The 18,252-nt window shown below is 39.7% G+C and overlaps 1 protein-coding gene across 21 annotated transcripts in view; it reads right to left on the reverse strand.

The window, feature by feature from the left end:
- TNRC6B (trinucleotide repeat containing adaptor 6B) overlaps positions 1-18,252 on the reverse strand; it is a 134,569-nt gene that overhangs the window by 30,398 nt on the left and 85,919 nt on the right. For 19 of the 21 annotated variants that reach the window (XM_087767830.1, XM_087767831.1, XM_087767844.1 and 16 more), the window contains 5 exons: positions 15,142-15,229; positions 11,260-11,281; positions 9,369-9,713; positions 2,062-4,392; positions 571-729 (listed from right to left, as the gene is read on the reverse strand). In XM_087767830.1, the coding sequence (XP_087623956.1) occupies positions 571-729; positions 2,062-4,392; positions 9,369-9,713; positions 11,260-11,281; positions 15,142-15,229 (2,945 nt within the window). The remainder of the gene's footprint in view (positions 1-570; positions 730-2,061; positions 4,393-9,368; positions 9,714-11,259; positions 11,282-15,141; positions 15,230-18,252) is intronic. The other 2 variants (XM_087767841.1, XM_087767833.1) reach the window with 1 other exon arrangement.

Raw genomic sequence — 18,252 nt, forward strand, 5'->3', positions numbered from 1 at the left:
GTTGTAGACAGGTAATACCCAGAAAATAGTCATCCATTTAGATTCAACCACAAAAGAAAGTTCCGTTCTTAAGCATTGCAATTTTCCACACTCATACAATTAAAAAAAAAAATCCATTCAAAGGCAAGTTGCATTACCAAAGCATAGATTACCATGTAATGGCCTCCACTGAGAAATTTGTCTGTACTGTGCATTCCTTTTTCTGATATCATCAGGAAAAGTGATTTATCATGTAATAAGTTTATATGCTAAGTAACACGTGGGCAGCCAGAGAAAAAGACATTTTCAGAAAAAGACACATTTCCTCACTCACATGCTATAATGTTTCAACACTTCCATAAACCAGAGCTGCCCATTTAATTGCTTAGTTAAGAAATTTTCACTACCTTAAAAGACAAAGTTCCAGTCATTTTTAAGCACTTAATCACTTCCATCAAAATGTTACATGACATTCAACATTGCTTCTAGGCCTCAGATAACAATTCCTCCATGGGTGACCCATATCAAAAGGCCAAACACTAAAAATCTCCAGGATCATTGCAAAGAAACTGGTATCTGGCCTATACTCACTAGATTTCATGGCATTCGGGGCGTTGGAAGGTGCATTCCCCCAGCCTGTTGTCGATGCTCCTGTATCATCTACTTCACCCCACCCAGGACTGGTTTCATTTGGCTCACCCCAGGCGGACGTACCATTATCTGGAGCAGGTGGAGTGCTTTTGCTCCAGACTGCACAAAGGAGAAAGAGTTTTCATTACAGACTATTTAGACAATGAACTATTTACTGCAGTGCAGCACCACGTCATTAATCTATTGCTTCATTCTTTCTGTGGAGGACTTTAGATTCTCAATAGTGTGGGTGCAACAGAATTGACATCTCTTCACATCAAACTCAGAGCGGGCACTGACCTCTAGGGATGAAAACGAAGACAATGCTATGATGAGTAATATTCTTCTCCCAGGTTAAACATGAACCCCACATCTAATGCTGTCCTCCTAATCTGGTGAACTTTTGTAACTAATTAAAAGCACCAGACTAACTCAGGGTTCTCTGATACTGAAGAAAGAATAATGACATATTTGAAGTACACATTAAAATGAAACAGTATTCTTTAAAGCATGTCTGAGTCAGAAAAGAGATTACATAACAATAACATCTTAATATATTTCTAGGCTATGTAACTTTTTCTTGTCCTTACTTCAAAGAAGAAAATATTTTGCGAAATATTCTTTATCAAACAGCAGAGCCAAATTGAGAACCACAGACTCGCTCAATTTCAAGTGTTTCAAGTGTTAACCGGGTGTTTCAGAGCAAAAAGGGTTTGGACTAAAAGTAAGTAAAGAATTTCTCCCCGTTTCTCTAATAATTAAATATAAAAAAAATGTTATTTAGTCCAGAGAAAAGGAGGCTCAGGGGAGACCTTATTGCTCTCTACAACTACCTGAAAGGAGGTTGTAGCGAGGTGGGGGTTGGTCTCTTCTGCCAAGTAACAAGCGATGGGACAAGAAGAACAGCCTCAAGTTGCGCCAGGGGAGGTTTAGATTGGATATTAGGAAAAATTTTTTCACCGAAAGGGTTATCAAGCATTGGAACAGGCTGCCCAGGGAAGTGGTTGAGTCAGCATCCCAGGAGGTATTTAAGAGACGTGTGGATGTGGTGCTTAGGGACATGGTTTAGTGCTGGACTTGGCAGTGCTAGGTTAACGGTTGGACTCAATGATCTTAAAGGGTTTTTTCCAACCTAAACAATTCTATGATTCTATAATTCAAACTGTTCCTTCAGAGCTCAGATTGAATATGCAGATTTGTCAGCTAATAAACATTTTCTTTTACTGGCAAGCTGACCAGTATTCAGATCACAGTTACTGAGGCACAACAAGCAGAGGACTGATCGATTCAAATTTTAAAGACACTTTAAATACAGAACCAACTATTCAAATAAGAAATTGGTTTTCTTTATGGAATAAGCTATTAAGAACTGGAGGCTACACGAGTATCTCTTATGCATTAAGGTTACATTCATATACAGGAGCTGGCTGAAAAAAGGTACGAGACTAGTACCTGATGCTTGTGATTTGCTAGTCATTGGAGTAGGCAGGCTCTGCTCCCTTGGGGCCTGTCCTCCTTGTGAGTTCTTGTCCCACAGGTTCACATTCTTGTAGTTATAACTGCTAGGATCTCCCCACGCTGAAGTGCCATCATCAATATCCATTTTTCGACTGATTGACTGTGGAGAAGGTTCTTCCCAGCCACTAGGCTCCTCCTCTTTGGGGGCAGCTGGCTGTGGTCCGCTGTTCCAGTTTGGGTTTGGAGGTCGCCCGTTACTTGGAGTTTGGGGCGGTGGACCCCAGGAACCAGAAGCCTCCTGCTGCTGCTGCTGCTGGTGCTGCTGCTGCTGCTTGTTCCAGGAGTTGGGCTGTCGACCCGTCTCATTCCATGTTGAAGTTCTTTTACAATCATCCCATCCACCCTTTGAAGCAGCGCTTGTATTTGCACCATTACCCCAAGTTCCAATCTCATTTTGCCCACCTTCACCCCAACCAGACACTGGCTTGTTTCCTGCACTTTCCCAGTTGCTGTTTTTTGTTTGGTCAACTTCCTCTCCCCAACCGTTCTTTCCAGAAGACCATCCTTGATTAGGTTGCCGTCCACCCCACCCCTGATCCTTACTAGAGCTGTCATTCCAAGAGGAAGATGATTTTTCTTCTGGTCTTCCTCCTCCCCAATTAGAAGAATTGGGGTTCTTATAGTCATTCCATCCTCCAGTATTTTTGGGGTCCTTCCACTCCGTTGGGGTTGAGAGCTCACCCCATCCAGACTTGATTTGATTGCTTTGGCTGGGTACATCGCCCCAGCCCCCTGAGTTCTTTGTCTGTGTGGCAGAGCTCTCCCACCCCTCAGTTCCTTTATCAGACTTCCCCTCGGGCCGCGGCATCTCTTCAATATCCCACACGGTATCTTGCTTAATTTGAGTTTGGCCCCAGCCGGTGTTTGAAAGCACTCGGGGGTCCAAATCAGTCCTGCTCAGCAAAGTCTGCAAGACTGCCTGGCAATCAGGATGCGTAGGCCTATATGATCGGCGTCCAGAATTGTGACTGTCACTACTTCCTGCTTTGTGGTTGCTTCCAGTGCTTTGACCTCCAACCTCACTTCCCGCAGAGCTGGAGGATCTTCCCCAACAGGGAGCCTGGGAATTGCCTTGGTTTTCAGGAAGAGGGTGGCCTTTTTGATTGTCCCATGCTCCAGTGCTAGAATTTGGTTGGTTTGGACCACTCCATTCTCCAATCTTCAGTTCATCAGACCCAGACAGCTGTTTCCATTCTCCCTGAGAGACCCCAGATGTTAATTTGTTCCCTTCACCCCATTTACTTTCATTTGCATGCTGAGGGCCAAAGTTCCAAGACCCACCACCCGTAGACCGGTTATTGTTATCCCAAGAATCACTTCTTGACCCATTAGGTTTTTGAACAGAAGCTCCTTTCCAGGAGTCCTCTCTATCCTTTCCATTGTTCCCATGGTTTCCAGAATTGCTCTGTCCAGAGACTGTGTCAGTTCCAGAAGACCCCCTAGCTGTACCCCAAGATCCAACACTCCCAGTCTTTCTTTCTCCAGTGCTTTGTGAAGGGGTGTCAGTGCTCCTGGAAGGGTTCCCCAAGCCCATTTCAAAGGGCATTCCCTTATTCTCCATAGGGTTTGGTGAACTTAAGTTCAAGGAGTTAGTGTTTCCATTTTTTGGTCCATCAGTGTTATGAATTTGAGCCTGTTCTCTGCCAGAGACAAAGTTAACACCCGCATTTTCCATCTTTGACTGCTGTTCCCTAGAGGTCTGACCTACTGTGCTAATCTGTGCATTGGAGCTACCACTATCAGATTCCAAAGTCCCTTTCCTAGAATTGCCCTCTTGAACCAGTGCCGGCCAAGCAGACGGGTTGCTATTTGGGTTAAAGTTGCTGAAGCCAGAACCAGGACCAATTCTATCTTGTCCACTCAAGTTCCTCCAATTACCTAGTCCATTGTTACTCTCGGCAGCAGGGTTGGAAGATTGAACAGATTTAGCCTTGGAATCAGATTTCCAGGCCCCAAGATTACATTCGTTTCCAGCGCTTCCAGACTGGCACTGGCTTCCTTTTCCTTTGTTACTAGTGGTGCTTCCTGGCAGAGCGTTCTTCTCCAAGCCAGGGTTCGAGGCACTGTTGTTATCGGTGGTGTTTTCGGAAGAAGACTCAGCATCTTTGCTGGCAATACAAGGCCACTCTTCCATGTCAGACCCGTCTACAATCACCTTGTCCCAGATGTGAGTTGGGTTGGCGTTGGTGCCGCTGTTGGAGGAGGCTCCAGGACCCCAAGTGGAATTTGCATAATTTGAAGCAGCAGCACCTCCAATTGCTGAATCTAAAAAAAAGAAAAAACAAAAAACAAAACAAAAACCCCCACACCCAAAAAAGTCGTTAATAAGCAATGTTATTTACAAGCACTGAACATCACATTTTTGATACCACTGATTACTGTTTTCATTAATAAGAACCCTTCCCTTAAATGTGTAACAAAGTTGCTTCGGACAAACATCAGGCTAGAAAACATCATTGAAGATACTGATAAAAAACTTCCTTCAACAAACTCCCGAAAAGCATTTTGTGGGGATTTGAATTCACCATTGACTCACTACTTCTGCTAAGAGTCCCACTCTTAAGTTCAACATAATAATTATAACCCAGTTAATGAACCTGCATTGTCATTACTGATACTGGCTGTAGACTTCTCAAATACACATTTAAAATCATACTATATATAGAACACGAATGCGTATGCGCACACATTCACATGTATGTGTGTGTACACGCAGTCAGCTGTTGGTCTGCTACTCAACTGACTCAAAGCAACTACAATTTATTACAGATCAAAAGATAAAAGATTGAAGACAAAAAGCATCTAATGAATATATAAAGTTGAGGAAGTTGAGGAAGTCTATACTTCAACTTCAAATACTAGGAATTTCTTTCAACCCTTTGCAAAACTAATAAAATTATTTTAAAAGTTACTGTAAATCAAAAGAGACAAAACTACACAAATTACAATTCCTATGTAGTAACATGCAAGCTGTATTCAGTATGTAATTACCCCACATTTGTGTCACTGCTGTATTTACCCTACAAACCACAGTTTGTGGTTTTGCGAGCAGCTAAGCTGATCTCTGCTACTGTATAGAGGCTAGTAAGATCTCACTTCTTCTCTCACCAGCTCTACTTGCTTCAAGCTCCCCAAGTTTCACCTCTCATTTGTGACAGTTCTGATGGCAGTTAAACCTAAGTCAACTGTATTCAATAATTCAACACAAAACTGTCCACTTTTTAATGGGTTAGTTTTTTGCTGGCTTAGCACATTGTACAGGGTAACCTGCAAGTTTAATGAGCTTTGGAGTGAACGATAACTGAATAGCGCCCCTTTCTTTCATCTGTGGTGAACTATTTAAGTCCTATGTGGTATGACTTCACACGGACAAGATATTTTTATATAGTTTTAAAGCAGACATAAATTAACACAGCGCCACAATGGATGAAGCCTATGTCAGTGCTGGCAGCATGACATCTGCATATATGTGGACATGTTATCATGACTAGTTTAAAGCATGAGCCAAGATTCCCTTGCCACCCACATAATTACCTCTGATCCTCTAAATAATTTAAGTCCATTAGTACTTCAGTGTTGCTCTCTACATAGGGTTCCACTCATTTTTCTACGTATTTTTAATACCAAGGGACCCTAAATTGCCCTTACCACAAATTCCCAGTGATGAAGACTAAACACTCTCCCTTCTACAAAACCATGTACTGAGCCCTAATATATTAGTCTTATTCAGTTATCCCACCCAAGCAGTTTAACTTACTTTTGCAGAGCATAAAGTTCATAGTAACATCTGCATCAGTACTCATACCTGAATACATAGTGTTACTACCAATACTGGTTCATATGACAGCTTCCATGAAAATAACGCATAGTGACCTTAAAAAAGTGCATCCCCCCCAAGTTCCTATGTTATATATTCAAAAGTGAAGACCACAATTTCTGGTTGCTAATACTTCTATTAGAAGATGAACAGTTCAGCTTTGAGTGCCTGTCTCCGGCTTTCCGTTCATTAGATTAATCAATGAACATCCACTGAATGCCTTCCAGATCCCGCTTGACCGAGGGCCACCAGTAAAGATGCAGACTTCATAGCAAGGTTAAAACTCTCTTGTACGCTTTGAATACTGATGGACAAAAGTTTGTCTTCATCCATTAAACCCTAGCCACCACGATCCAAAAGACCAAGCAGTTCCCATGCACATTCTGTTCCTTCTGTTGCCTTAACCTCAAGTGCAAACTTAACAATAGCAAGGAAATGTGACTCTCTACCGGTATTTATATCTGGCTATCTTTTTAGTACATTGAGTAACCCCCCCATTAAAAAACTTTCTGATTAGACTGGTCACAGGAACAGCTTAAGGAGGACAGCCAAAGACAAGCTCAAAAGACTGCAAGGTTGCTGTCTTTTGAACTTAGCAATGATTCAGCAAATGAATGACGCATAGGCAGCTATGCACCAAGATTGGATGCTTCCTAACATAGCGTAGGAGGACACAATTTAATGGACTGTTTTATAAAACCAGCCTCCCTTGCTATATTTGACAGTGGCAACAAAATTTTGGCAATTTATGATTTTGTCTTAAGATAATGGGTAAGGGCTCTTGGTTCTAAAACAGACTCTTCCTTAATAACAAACATGCTGAAGACAAACAAGTTGCTGATCTGACTAAAATGAAAAAAGTTACTAGCAAATGACTACTTTTAAGGATGAAAGTATGGAACTAAAGTAAGTGAAGTATTGAAATGGAGTCCTGAAATGATGATGCAGTTTTGCTGTGAGATATGATGGTGATTCTTAGAGGGTATTGTAACTATTGAAAGACTTTCACCAATAAAATTTAAGCTTTGCTTTCCAAAATTGTCTTGTGCATCCTGAATATCACTGGTATTAGAAGAATTACATACAGCGCCCTCCACCCCAACCCCCCATGTTGCTATGAGACAATAGTAAATTTGGTGTCATCTTTCAGGGAACTAGAGTTTTGCTATCTTACAGAAGCATTTCAATTCTGGTAGAAAGAGATCCGTGTAAAGAAGGATTACGTACTGACTTTTTGTATTAAAGCCTCACCAACACCATCTATAGCTATCTGGCAAATATAACAATGCAAAGGAGCAGATAAGCTGCAACATTTTCCCCTTTGGGAACCTGCTTTTGTTTTCATGTGGGATGAATTAATTGCAGTATCAGTGCACAAGTGCCTGACAGAATTGGGCCCCATCTGAAATCCAATTTGTCAACAGTCAGGATCTCATATGGGGTTAATGATGTGCGAGACAGATAGCAACACCACACTTCCATAAGCACTTTGATGGAGCACCCCGAGTGACAGCCCGGGCCTTTCTGTTGTCCAGCTGCTCATTCCCGCTCCTCTGGCACACCTACTCTCACATGCTAGCACATATGATCCCACCGATATTCAGTGAGCTGAACTGGTAAATCACCCAGACTGAAATCAGCTTTAAAAAACAACCTGAGTTAATTTTAATCCAGGTCAGCTCCCCAGCCCAGTTAACTGTGTTATGGTGCAGAAATTTGGATGGAATGAGACAGGTCTGAAGGACCCGTATCTTTCTTGGCAACACCCCTGACTTACATCATGATAAAGCAACCAACCACTGGCATAAAAAGTTGCCACAATCAATAAAATACAGCCACGTAACATCTTAGTTGTTAATGCACTATTAAACTAAATGTAAAAATATGGGAATTCATAAAATCAAATTTCAGTCTCAGAAAAACATATTAGGTGTCAAATTAATTACACAGAACTTAAGGAGCCTCTAAAATACTTCAAAATGGTCCTCATATAGTACACCAAACAGCAAAAAAATACTGTTTGTGAGAAATTTTGAAAAAACTTTTAGAATGCTTCACTACCGTAAAACCTCCTTTGTCAGTCTACTACAATCACTGTGAAGGTATACCAACGCTGACATAATGCTAGGATTTTACACATAGTTGAAAGACTCTGGGGCAGGTTTTTTTCCCCTCTTCTCTTTCAGGTGTTTTATCAACATCAGCCGTCTCCAAGAGATCTGTTTTTAAACTGATTAGCTAAAACTTTGCCATTGTAGTTTGAAATTCACCCTCCCCCCCCTTATTAAATAGGAAACATCAAAGACAACAAGATAAATAATCTGCCAAACAGGGATTTGCTACAAAGGAATTCAAGTACTAAAACCACAAAACAAATGGAATTATTTTCCTAGAATCCTTTTTAACAAAGACAGACATCCCATCTAGCTTACTTCATTCTGGAATTCCACGTCACCTCTGTTTTTTCTTCTGAACCATAGAGAACTACAAAAAGTTTATGCTCTCCAAGACTGTGGTAAAAAACCCCATTAATCTGTCATTGTTTTCAAAGGCAAACTCAGACATAGCAGTATCATTATTTTCTTCTTTTGACTTTCAAGCATTTATCATTTCTTTTTTAAACACCCTTATTGTTAGAACTGAAGTTGTCCTTGACTTCTCAGATCACCTAACTTGTTCTTTAGAAGGCACATGTCTTGAGTGGAATTTTGTTCGTTCTACTATCATAACTTAAGGAGGAAATACTACAGTTACTGCAATTCCCCAACGGTCTGAAAAATTCAGGAGCAGTCATAATTTCTCCATGCTCATAAAACAGTTAATCTTAAAATCAATTTATCTTCTGGAATTCAAAGTGAACAGAAAAGCAAAAACAGGATAGTCACGACTTTTAGAAAAAGGCTTATCTAAGGACAAAACCAAGATTACTACTAAAAAAAGTCAGGAGCAAAAGGACCACCTTTCTATTTCGTCCAGATGAGAAGTGACAGACACCTGCCATTTGTAGACCTGATATCTACATCTGTTTTACCAGATCATATAAAAAAAGTGACAAGATAGGAAATTCATGTCATCAAAGAAACCTAAAGAGCTATTAAGAACTACTCAATGACAACCATAAAATGCTCTTTATCTGTGCATTGTGTTTACCTTGCTGTGGTCTTAAGAGCATTACAGCATCTGATTCAAACCACCCAAAACATATCTTAAAAAGAGTAACCCTCTTTCCTATTCCATCTAGTAGGAAAAATTGCATCCATTGCCGCTAACACACCAAAAGAAAAGTCTATACACTACAACAGTAGAAGCTCTCCAAAAGCAATCTGAGGAGTTTTATTATATAATGGTATATTTATGCACAATTTTAGTGGTCCCTTTTCTGCCATGCACACACACATGCTCATTTAATGTTATTATTACTTGCCTGTTGCAGTCCCACTGTCGCTCTGCAGCAGTGCTCCTGTCACTGGTTGTGCGTTATTTGGGTTTGCTCCTGGTGCTGTTGGGGGAGGAGGCCCTGCTCCACCCCCAAGGAGCATACAGGATGGTGGAGGGGGCTGCCCACGTTTCAGTAACACTTTGTGGTCCTGCTGGCAACGGAATCGCGGCGGCACCTCCCGAGGCATGTAGCGGGCGGCGCTTGGCGGTTGTCCGTTCGGCACTGCCACCCTTTTGGCATTGTTGCCACCATTGACTGGTGGCGATGGAGAGTTGCCAATTGGGCTGGCAGCCACTGGTTGGCTTAAACTTGGTTTCGTCACTTCGGGCACTGAAAAACAGGAAGAATGAAAATCAGAAATTTTTCCACTTAAACTTGTGTTAGCTACAAGAACTCACTGCGACTCTTTCCTTTTATAATTTCATTCTTCTCCGAAATATTGTGCAACTTCAACCTTATCGAAGAACAATTTAATTAAAGAAGCAGGAATAAGCAGTAGCGGCAAACCTTTTGCTTCCGTGTGCAACTCTCTACCCTAGGATGAAACTCTGCCCTCAGCAAGTATTTCGCTCTAAGCCCCGAATTTCTTGGAAACGTAAAGTTGGCAAAGAATATCTCCCTGGCAATGAGTCATTTTAAAGTACGAGCAGTCAAATATAACTGATTCCCCCTCCCTCACTCTGTTCCCTGATCTTCAACTGGTTTTTGGATTGTTATGCCTTATGGGAGACCTGAAATCAGATCCCAACTTTTCACCTGCTTAGTAGGCTACATGGCCACCTTCAAAACAAACGAAAATAGGGGGAAAAAAAACCCTTCTCTTGGATTCAGAGTTAACAAATCTGAGCTCTTTGCGCTGCTCTTTAAGGCAGTAATAGTTGACTCTCACCCAAAAGGCAGTCCTACATACAGCATGTATACTGGGCTCACGTAAAGTTTCCCAGGTGGTCACCAGGTACCCCTATAAGCAAGGACAAGCTGCTTCTGAGGGCTATCATGCATTGGAGAAGAGGAAAACTACGAACAAATCCTTGAGGAACTAACACCATCACAAAATTTGCTTAAGAGGCCCTAGACTTGTGACCCCTTACTCACATTCTCCACGTGCTTTTTTGAAACAGAGCAAAAGAAATTCCTAGCTAGGCATCTAGAAGGTCCAATTGCTAAGACATCAGACTCCAAAGGCAACGAAAATTTAATACGTCTACTCTAGCCTTTGTGGAAGATTAATACAAGAAAGGGATGTCCAGAAACCCCTCCCCAGCAAAGTGAACATAATCAGTAAAACTTTTTTCTTACAAATGTCAGCTCAAAACAAGAGAGTCTCTCTTTGGCAACATGAATGCATTATTCCCCACATTTTATTTTGATAAGGTTTTTCAGATCTCTCTGTACAGGCTTCATTGCTCAAAACCCAAAAAAGGATACTGTTAGCTGTAAAATCAAGTTACTATCTTTAGTTCTCTTCTGTCAGTAATAGCCATTTCCCCACACAATTTTTTGAAAACTGACACACAAATCAAGATTAAATATATTTTTAGATCAGCTAAATAAGCTTAACTTTCAAGATGCTCACTCATCTGTCCTGATTTATCTGTTGGACCTTTAGGTGCCTGAACTTCTCTTAAGTTTCCAACAAGTCGTTTTCACTCATTTCAGTACCTCACCATAAGCAGTACTTTCCCTGTCTTTCATTCCATTTATATAGGTGGTTTCAGTTTTTGGTTACTTGTCTAAAACCTTTGCAAAACTGAAAACTAAATATTTCAGCTAACCTATTTTATCTACAATCCTCATTCCCTCTTCAAGTTTTGATCAAGATCTGAGTCTTGGCTCAAGTCAATAAAAAATACTCTTTATGATCAAAGATTCTTACCTTTGGTTTTTTGATCTGTGACCTGCAAATTAAGAGCAAGAATGTAAATAGAGTTTTAAGAACCTCAAAACAAACATTGAACAGGCTGTGCTAAATCACAACCTTAATTTTTTAGCACAAGAACAGTATTTGTCATTGCATGAAAATAATCAGCTGATGAACTACAAGTCTAAACAGTATTCCTAGTCATATATATGAAGTTTTCAAAAATACTACAGCTCCTCTAACACCTTTGCCTGATGCAAAAGTCCCTGACAGAAATAGTAATTACTTCACGCGTGATGATTTTTAGTATTCAGCCACCCTCCTCATCCCAAATATGGACTTCCAAAGCACAAATAAAAATGTGCTATAGCACTACAGTTCTTTCAGATTTTGGAAGTGAAGTATTACAGTTAAAGTGTAACAAAAACTTCCTTCTATGAGAGTATCCTTAGAGCAGACTGTTGGGGCTAGCAAAGGAATTCCCACAGGAGTAACCATGGGTGAGAGTAGCAGTCTCTCTCTCTCTGCCATCTTCCCACTTTACCTTTCCCATGACATCTCTTCCAAGGAGAAGAAATCCTAAACCTTACTGGATTCATTGCTACAATTACAAAAAGTATCAGCAGTACCTATAAAGCACGAAACTTCAAAATCTCTTGAACGCAATAAGAAGTTGATTACTGAAGTGAGATATCACACTGGCCAACGTACTCAATATCTGGTTTTGCTGTATTTCTACATTCTTTCAGCATAGTAGATTTCAAGCTACAGCAGAGACAAACATACTACTGGTATATTCTCTGGAATCACGTGTATTGTAGCATGTTTTGAACGTGTCGATCATGAGTTCCACTACACAATAATGGAAAAACCCTAAAGATCATCATGTGTCAGGTTCTATGACACCTATTCTTAAAAGAAATTGCTGAACTAGTCCATAATTCTGGAAAGCACACAGTGACAGTATAGAATAATGAAAGCACAAGTAAAAAGCAGTTTATTGTTTAAACCAACCAAGCCAGAACTCCTTTGTATGGTAAAGAATAAAAAGACAAACTGCACTGAATTGCTGTGGCATCATTTACTTTGCAAAGATCAACACTGCAATATGTGAAGTGGAACATTCACTAGAATACAAAATCTTAAGCATCGTAACTTCATAGAATTATGTAATCCAAAAGTCTCCGAGATACTAAAAATGCACCTGTACCAAAACTGCATCTGTACCAAGCCAGATATCAATTTTCACTTCACTTAAGAAAAATCCTGCATGCATCAAATTAAGTCATCTTCTGTAACACAGTTAAAAATTCTGTTAAGCACTTAAGTGACTCTGATGTTCCACTACTAAAGGAAAAGGGGGAATAAAATTATTCATTAATCCAATCCGGTAACGCTGATAGGTTTACTATGGTCAAAAGTAAACGAGTAACTTGTCTACTTGGAAGAATCCTGTTTTATCAAATCTTTAAAGAATTCTACATGATAACCACAGTTTGCTTTAGGAAAAAAAAAAAAAAGTACTGCCTGTTCTGCCTATACCGCATCTCTCTCCTAGTCAAAATGATCTGGTTTTGTGATTTTTATTTTTTTTTTGTCTAGAATACAAAAGCTGAGAAAATGTGACACTGTCTCAGATTTACAGCTGTCACCTCTCTGTGTGCAACCTATAAGCATCAGCAGGGCAGGAGCAGCTACAGTGAACGGGAAGGTGGAGTCAAACTCAGCCTTCCGACAAGCTACCAAACAGTCCCTGGGACACCAACCACAGGAATTTAGTCTGTGAATTTGCTTGCATAACCTCTATTGAAGTGATTTTTTTTATTTTCTAAGTTTCAGAAGATCCTGACAGAAACAATTGTTTCATATTTCACAAACTCTGTCTGAAAAAGGTACCCCCAAATCATTACTGCTTATTTGGTGAACACCACCACAGTCACCAAGAACGAACACACACGTTTATGTTCTGTCCATTCAGTTGCCCGCTTTCCTATTCCTAGATATCTCCAAGTATTACTGTTAAGTTTGGTCTCTAGGAGATTAACTTATTTAGTGTTTACCCTTCCCAAGATTTTGGCAAAATATCATAACATTCAACCATACTGAATAACTTAGTAGGTGAGGGACCACACAGGAAAGCTGGCAAATCTCCTTTGTATTCAAAGCACCAATTCCTCAATAAACACTCCCAGCACTGTTATCAAGATGATCAGCACAACCTTTTCAAGTTTCTCTTGTATCATTCAATATCAACATGTAATCCTCAAGTCACTAGTCTTTGTTTAACAGGGTCTGCTCCTCCTGGTTCCTACATGTATTTTTTGTACTTGAATGTTAAACAGCAGCAACACTGAGGCAAAAAGACACTGAAGGAACCTTATTCTGTAGCTACTGATCTTTTGCAGTATTATTGGGGATGTATCAACACATAAAGGCAATAGAAATACACCAGTTTATCTGCACCCAATTTAAACCGACAGACTCAAACTGGTGAAAAAGCCAGATTTAAAAAGACCCTGGAAAAGCAAAAATTTAACTGGAATTGGTGCTGGCTGTTCTCAGCAGAAACCTCCAGAATCTAACACAGAGTAACGTCCAATCTTTCGTAGGGTCTGTTGTTAATGAAGCAACTGAAAAACAGAGAAAGAAATTAAAGTCTTCTGCTCTCAATTTCACATAATCATTGAGGATGGGAAGGGACAGCCTCTGGAGATCTAGGCCACAGTTCCCACCCCTGGTCCCCACCTGCCGCCTAGGAGTCTCCCCAACTCAAAGCAAATTCAACAAAAACAGGTTGCACAGGGCCTCGTCCAACTCATTTTTGAGCATCTCCAAAGATGGAGGCACCACAACCTCTCTGGGAAGCCTGTCTGTTCCAGTGGTTGCCCAGTCACACATACACGCAAAAAAAGTCTTTTTAAGTGGATTTTCCTGTATTTCAATTCGTGCACAATGGTTTGTGCCTTGTCACTGGGCACCACTGAGAAGAGCCTGCCTCAATACTCTTTACTCCCTCCGACAAGGTATTTATATCCATTGATTGGTAAAACCCCTTTGCACCTTCTCTTCTCCAGGTTGAACAGTCCTAGCTCTCAGCCTCTCCTCATTTGTCAGATACTCCAGTCCCTTAATCATCTTAGGGCCTTTTGCTGGACCCGCTCCAGAATGGTTGCGTCTGTCTTGTACTGGGAAGCCCAGAACCAGACAAAGGATTTTACCAGTAAAGCCATGGATAAAGCTGCAAGAGACTCAAGTTCATACGACAACCTAATTCCTAGAATAATCTAGTATATTTTCAGCAAAATAGAGAGCTTCTAATACATCAAGTGTTCAAACCCATTTTCTGAGCAAAACCAATTTTTGGTGACTTATCAGTTCTCCACAGCTCAGACTCAAATTGATACACTTCAGCAAAACTGCCATTAGCTACAGAAAATGAAAAACCTAAGCAATACTCAGCAAAAAATAAAGGGAACCTTCGGTAGTAAATATTGCACAAACTTCCTTAAGGATTTAAAAAGAAAAAAAGGCATCTTCTTGCTCTAGAAAATATTTAGTCAATTTTACTGCAAGAATTGCAAAAGCCCAGCAGCATTTCCATCCCCAAACACCAAGACAGCAGGAGTTGCATAGATCAAGAGAGCCCATATTCAATAACTTAAGTTTAATATTTTATATCAAAAAAACTTCTTTTACTTCACATGACACACTAAGGAGAAGAAATGTTTAAGTTAAACATCTAAGTTCGAGAAAGATGATACAAAAAAAGATTCTTCAATGAAGCATCACTCTAAACAATCAAGTTTTTAAGCTCAAATACAAACAATTTAACATCTTGCCACCCCTAATATTATTTATGTTCCAACTGGATAAAAGAATTCAAATATCAAAACCTACCTTCTGAGCAGATTCCTTCTTTTTCTTATCCTCTTTCTTCCTTTTCTTGTCTTCCATTAACTGTTCTTCCCTTTCTTGCTCCTTCTCTCTGCCAAAACATGAAAAGCAACAGTATGAGCACAATCAAGTTGTTTAACAAGAGCCGCAAATACTATATTCCTCTTCCCCCCAAGAAAGGAAGTCGAGATACTAGATTCCTCTTATCATCATACTTCAATTGCATTTGAGGGTTTCAGTCTAACTGAGATAAGAAAAGCACCTTCTGGCTCAGTGTGGCCACAATCACGCCTCTTACTGCACAAAGGAAAATTCCTTTATTTGGATCAGGCCTCTTATGGCAGTATCCTATATAAATTAACTACATGCCTGATATTAGGAAATATCTTCAAGACATTTTGGCCAAAGAACCCTTTTAATTGGGTTGTGCTATTATTTAATGAACAGTCTCATGAATCTTTTCATATGGTAAAAAAAGGGAAGTTGTAATTTAATATAAGATGGTTTGGTCTGATATGACATTTATCTTCACAAGGGGAAGAGATTATTCTATTGCCTGTAGCTATGTCACTTGTAAGAGACTAGAAGTGTCATATCAAATCAAACCCATCATTTATTATACAAATCACTAATTTAATTTCTAGCCTATTGTACCCACCCACAGAATTTTTGTGATGAAATTTGTAACATAAATTACTTTCCAGGGAATCTATTTTTTCCACGAGAACATTCTTTCAAAAAAGGAAGAAAAATATGTGCAGCTGCTATTGTTGTCAAGCTATCATCTTGTTGCTACGTTTCGTATCAAATATGAAAGTACCAGAAAATGGTTAATTTACTGCATATATGCTATTGGCTGAGCTGTTTCTATGGTGAATCACATTTTTGTTAACCAATTCTCCTCACCTCCTTAAAAGTAAATTTAAGACCAAGTTTTCAGCTCACTTGGAGTAATTTCTTTTTATAGGGAAAGACTAAGATGAAGATAATTAACGTAAAAAGATGATCTGACAGATGAGGGGTAGGATCAGAGACCAGAGATGTGTACTTTACAAATGGGAAACAACTAACAAGTATAACCCATGTGGGAAACAACTAACAAGTATAACCCGTGATCTTTCAGAAAAAGATTTTATAAAAAACAGAACAGCTTTATAAACAAAACTGGAGTCTATAAGAGTACTGAACTATTTCTTATATTTATGCACAAATCAAAGCTCTTCTTTAACCGCAGTTTAAAAAGGTTAGAGTTGAGCTGGCTTTGCTGTCACATCACTCAGACTTTCCCTTCCATTGCATTTATATGGTATAGGTAATATTTTTGTTTGCATTTTCACTAGATACTGCCAAGCCAGCGTACAAAGAGACATTTACATAACTAATCAATTCCTACAAAAATATTTTGAGATGTTACATGTTAACGGCTTCCTGATTGAGGACTTCAAAGAACTCTCTTAAAGAGAAAAGGTTCTATGGACAGTAATAAAATGTCTTCCTGGTTTCCTAAAGTTAGGCTCTCCTCCATGGATGGAGAAAATGGATAAGGGCAAGATGAGTCCTTCGTAACAACATCCTTAAGTTATTACCAAATTACCAAATTCATACATAATGGCAAGTTCAGTCTGCATTTAACAAAGTTTGAGGCAAGTATTCCACATCATACAGAACAGTGTTTTATGCACTCTGTCTGGTATTGCTTAAGCCAGGTCAGTTCTTGCTCTTTTCTGTTCTCTACGAAATGTCAAAGCACACTTCCCAGCCCTAAACTCTGGCAAGGAAAAGCCCCACAGGTTTTTCAGTTTTACTAACAGCACAAGACATGAAGCATTGGGGAGGTTCGTATACTTCACATTGTCTGTCATAGCATCGAGACAAAATTTTCTGTTTTCTTTGAGCCACAGATTGTAAGCAATATGAAAAAGCTCTCCAGTGACACCCTCATCTTTCAAAGTTACTATAACCTCAAATTATGTTTCCTACTTTTGTACTGTTCAAGCTATGTGTGCTTTTTGGGCTGTAGCGCCAGTTACAAGTATACTATTTCCAAAAAAACTTTCTTGCAGCAGGCAAGTTTAAGAGCTGTCTTAAAAGAGCTGCTGAAAAAGGGTAGAGTCAAAATACAAAATGACTTCCAGTAACTGCCTGGCACACAGACAGCCTTCTACTTCAAAGCACCTTCCTTAGTTTTGTGAGCAGAAGAGCAGGGAATAGAAAAGAATGAGAAAAAGGTCATATTCACAATCAAAGCTGAAGCTATGGCTTACAACAACATGTAGCACTAATAATAAAAGAACCCAAGGACAGAAGATCCATAGCCTGAAAGTAAACACTTAGTTATGGTCATCTATCTGTCTTTGTGGTAAATTCAGGACACAGAGATTGCTACTGCTGCTGCCTTGTTTTCAGACATATACAGACAAATATCTGTGGTAGTAAGGCTCCAGAGAAGCCCTTTGTCTTTCATGGCGACCTCCCCTTCTTCTGCTCTTTTAGTAGAGATGTGCATTTAATATTCTATTGGGCACATCACCAACAACTACAATATAGCAATAATCAATACTTAGTAACTTAGGCTTCAATTCATGTAAGCACCCACCTAAGTTCTGAGGTACAAGGGATCTATCTGAACACTTCGGCTGCATCACATGTAGAAGACTATGAAGTTTCTGACAAAATGTAACTAAAACCTCATAAACACGTAGGAAGTATGAAGTTATACTCGCCAAACGACAGAGCAAGAACTGATGCTATAGACACGCTAACAACATACCACTGTGTTGAAAGTTCACTGAATTAGGGGGGGAAATAGCTTATTGCCATTTGGGGCATCACACTTGCCATCTTCCCACTTTCACTCTTTGATGCATTTCACTAATATTTGAAGTTTTATGATCAATGGTTTTCCCTTTTCAGTTGTATGCAAGAAGCTTGTTAAAGACAAACCTAACTTGCAGTGTTAAGTGTTCCGATAAATTTAACATAAACAAAGCTCTCAAGTACCTCATTGATTCATTCAGAAGACAACGGTGCCTATTAACCTGCTCTCATTAGCTAAAAGATAATTTTTCCTGGCCAGGTCAAGGAAACTGGAGGGTCCATCATGTACATTCCAGC

The sequence above is a fragment of the Nipponia nippon genome, unplaced genomic scaffold (assembly GCF_047370975.1).
Source record: "Nipponia nippon isolate SJK-2023a ecotype South Korea unplaced genomic scaffold, ASM4737097v1 scaffold_3, whole genome shotgun sequence".
Taxonomy (NCBI): Eukaryota; Metazoa; Chordata; class Aves; order Pelecaniformes; family Threskiornithidae; genus Nipponia; species Nipponia nippon.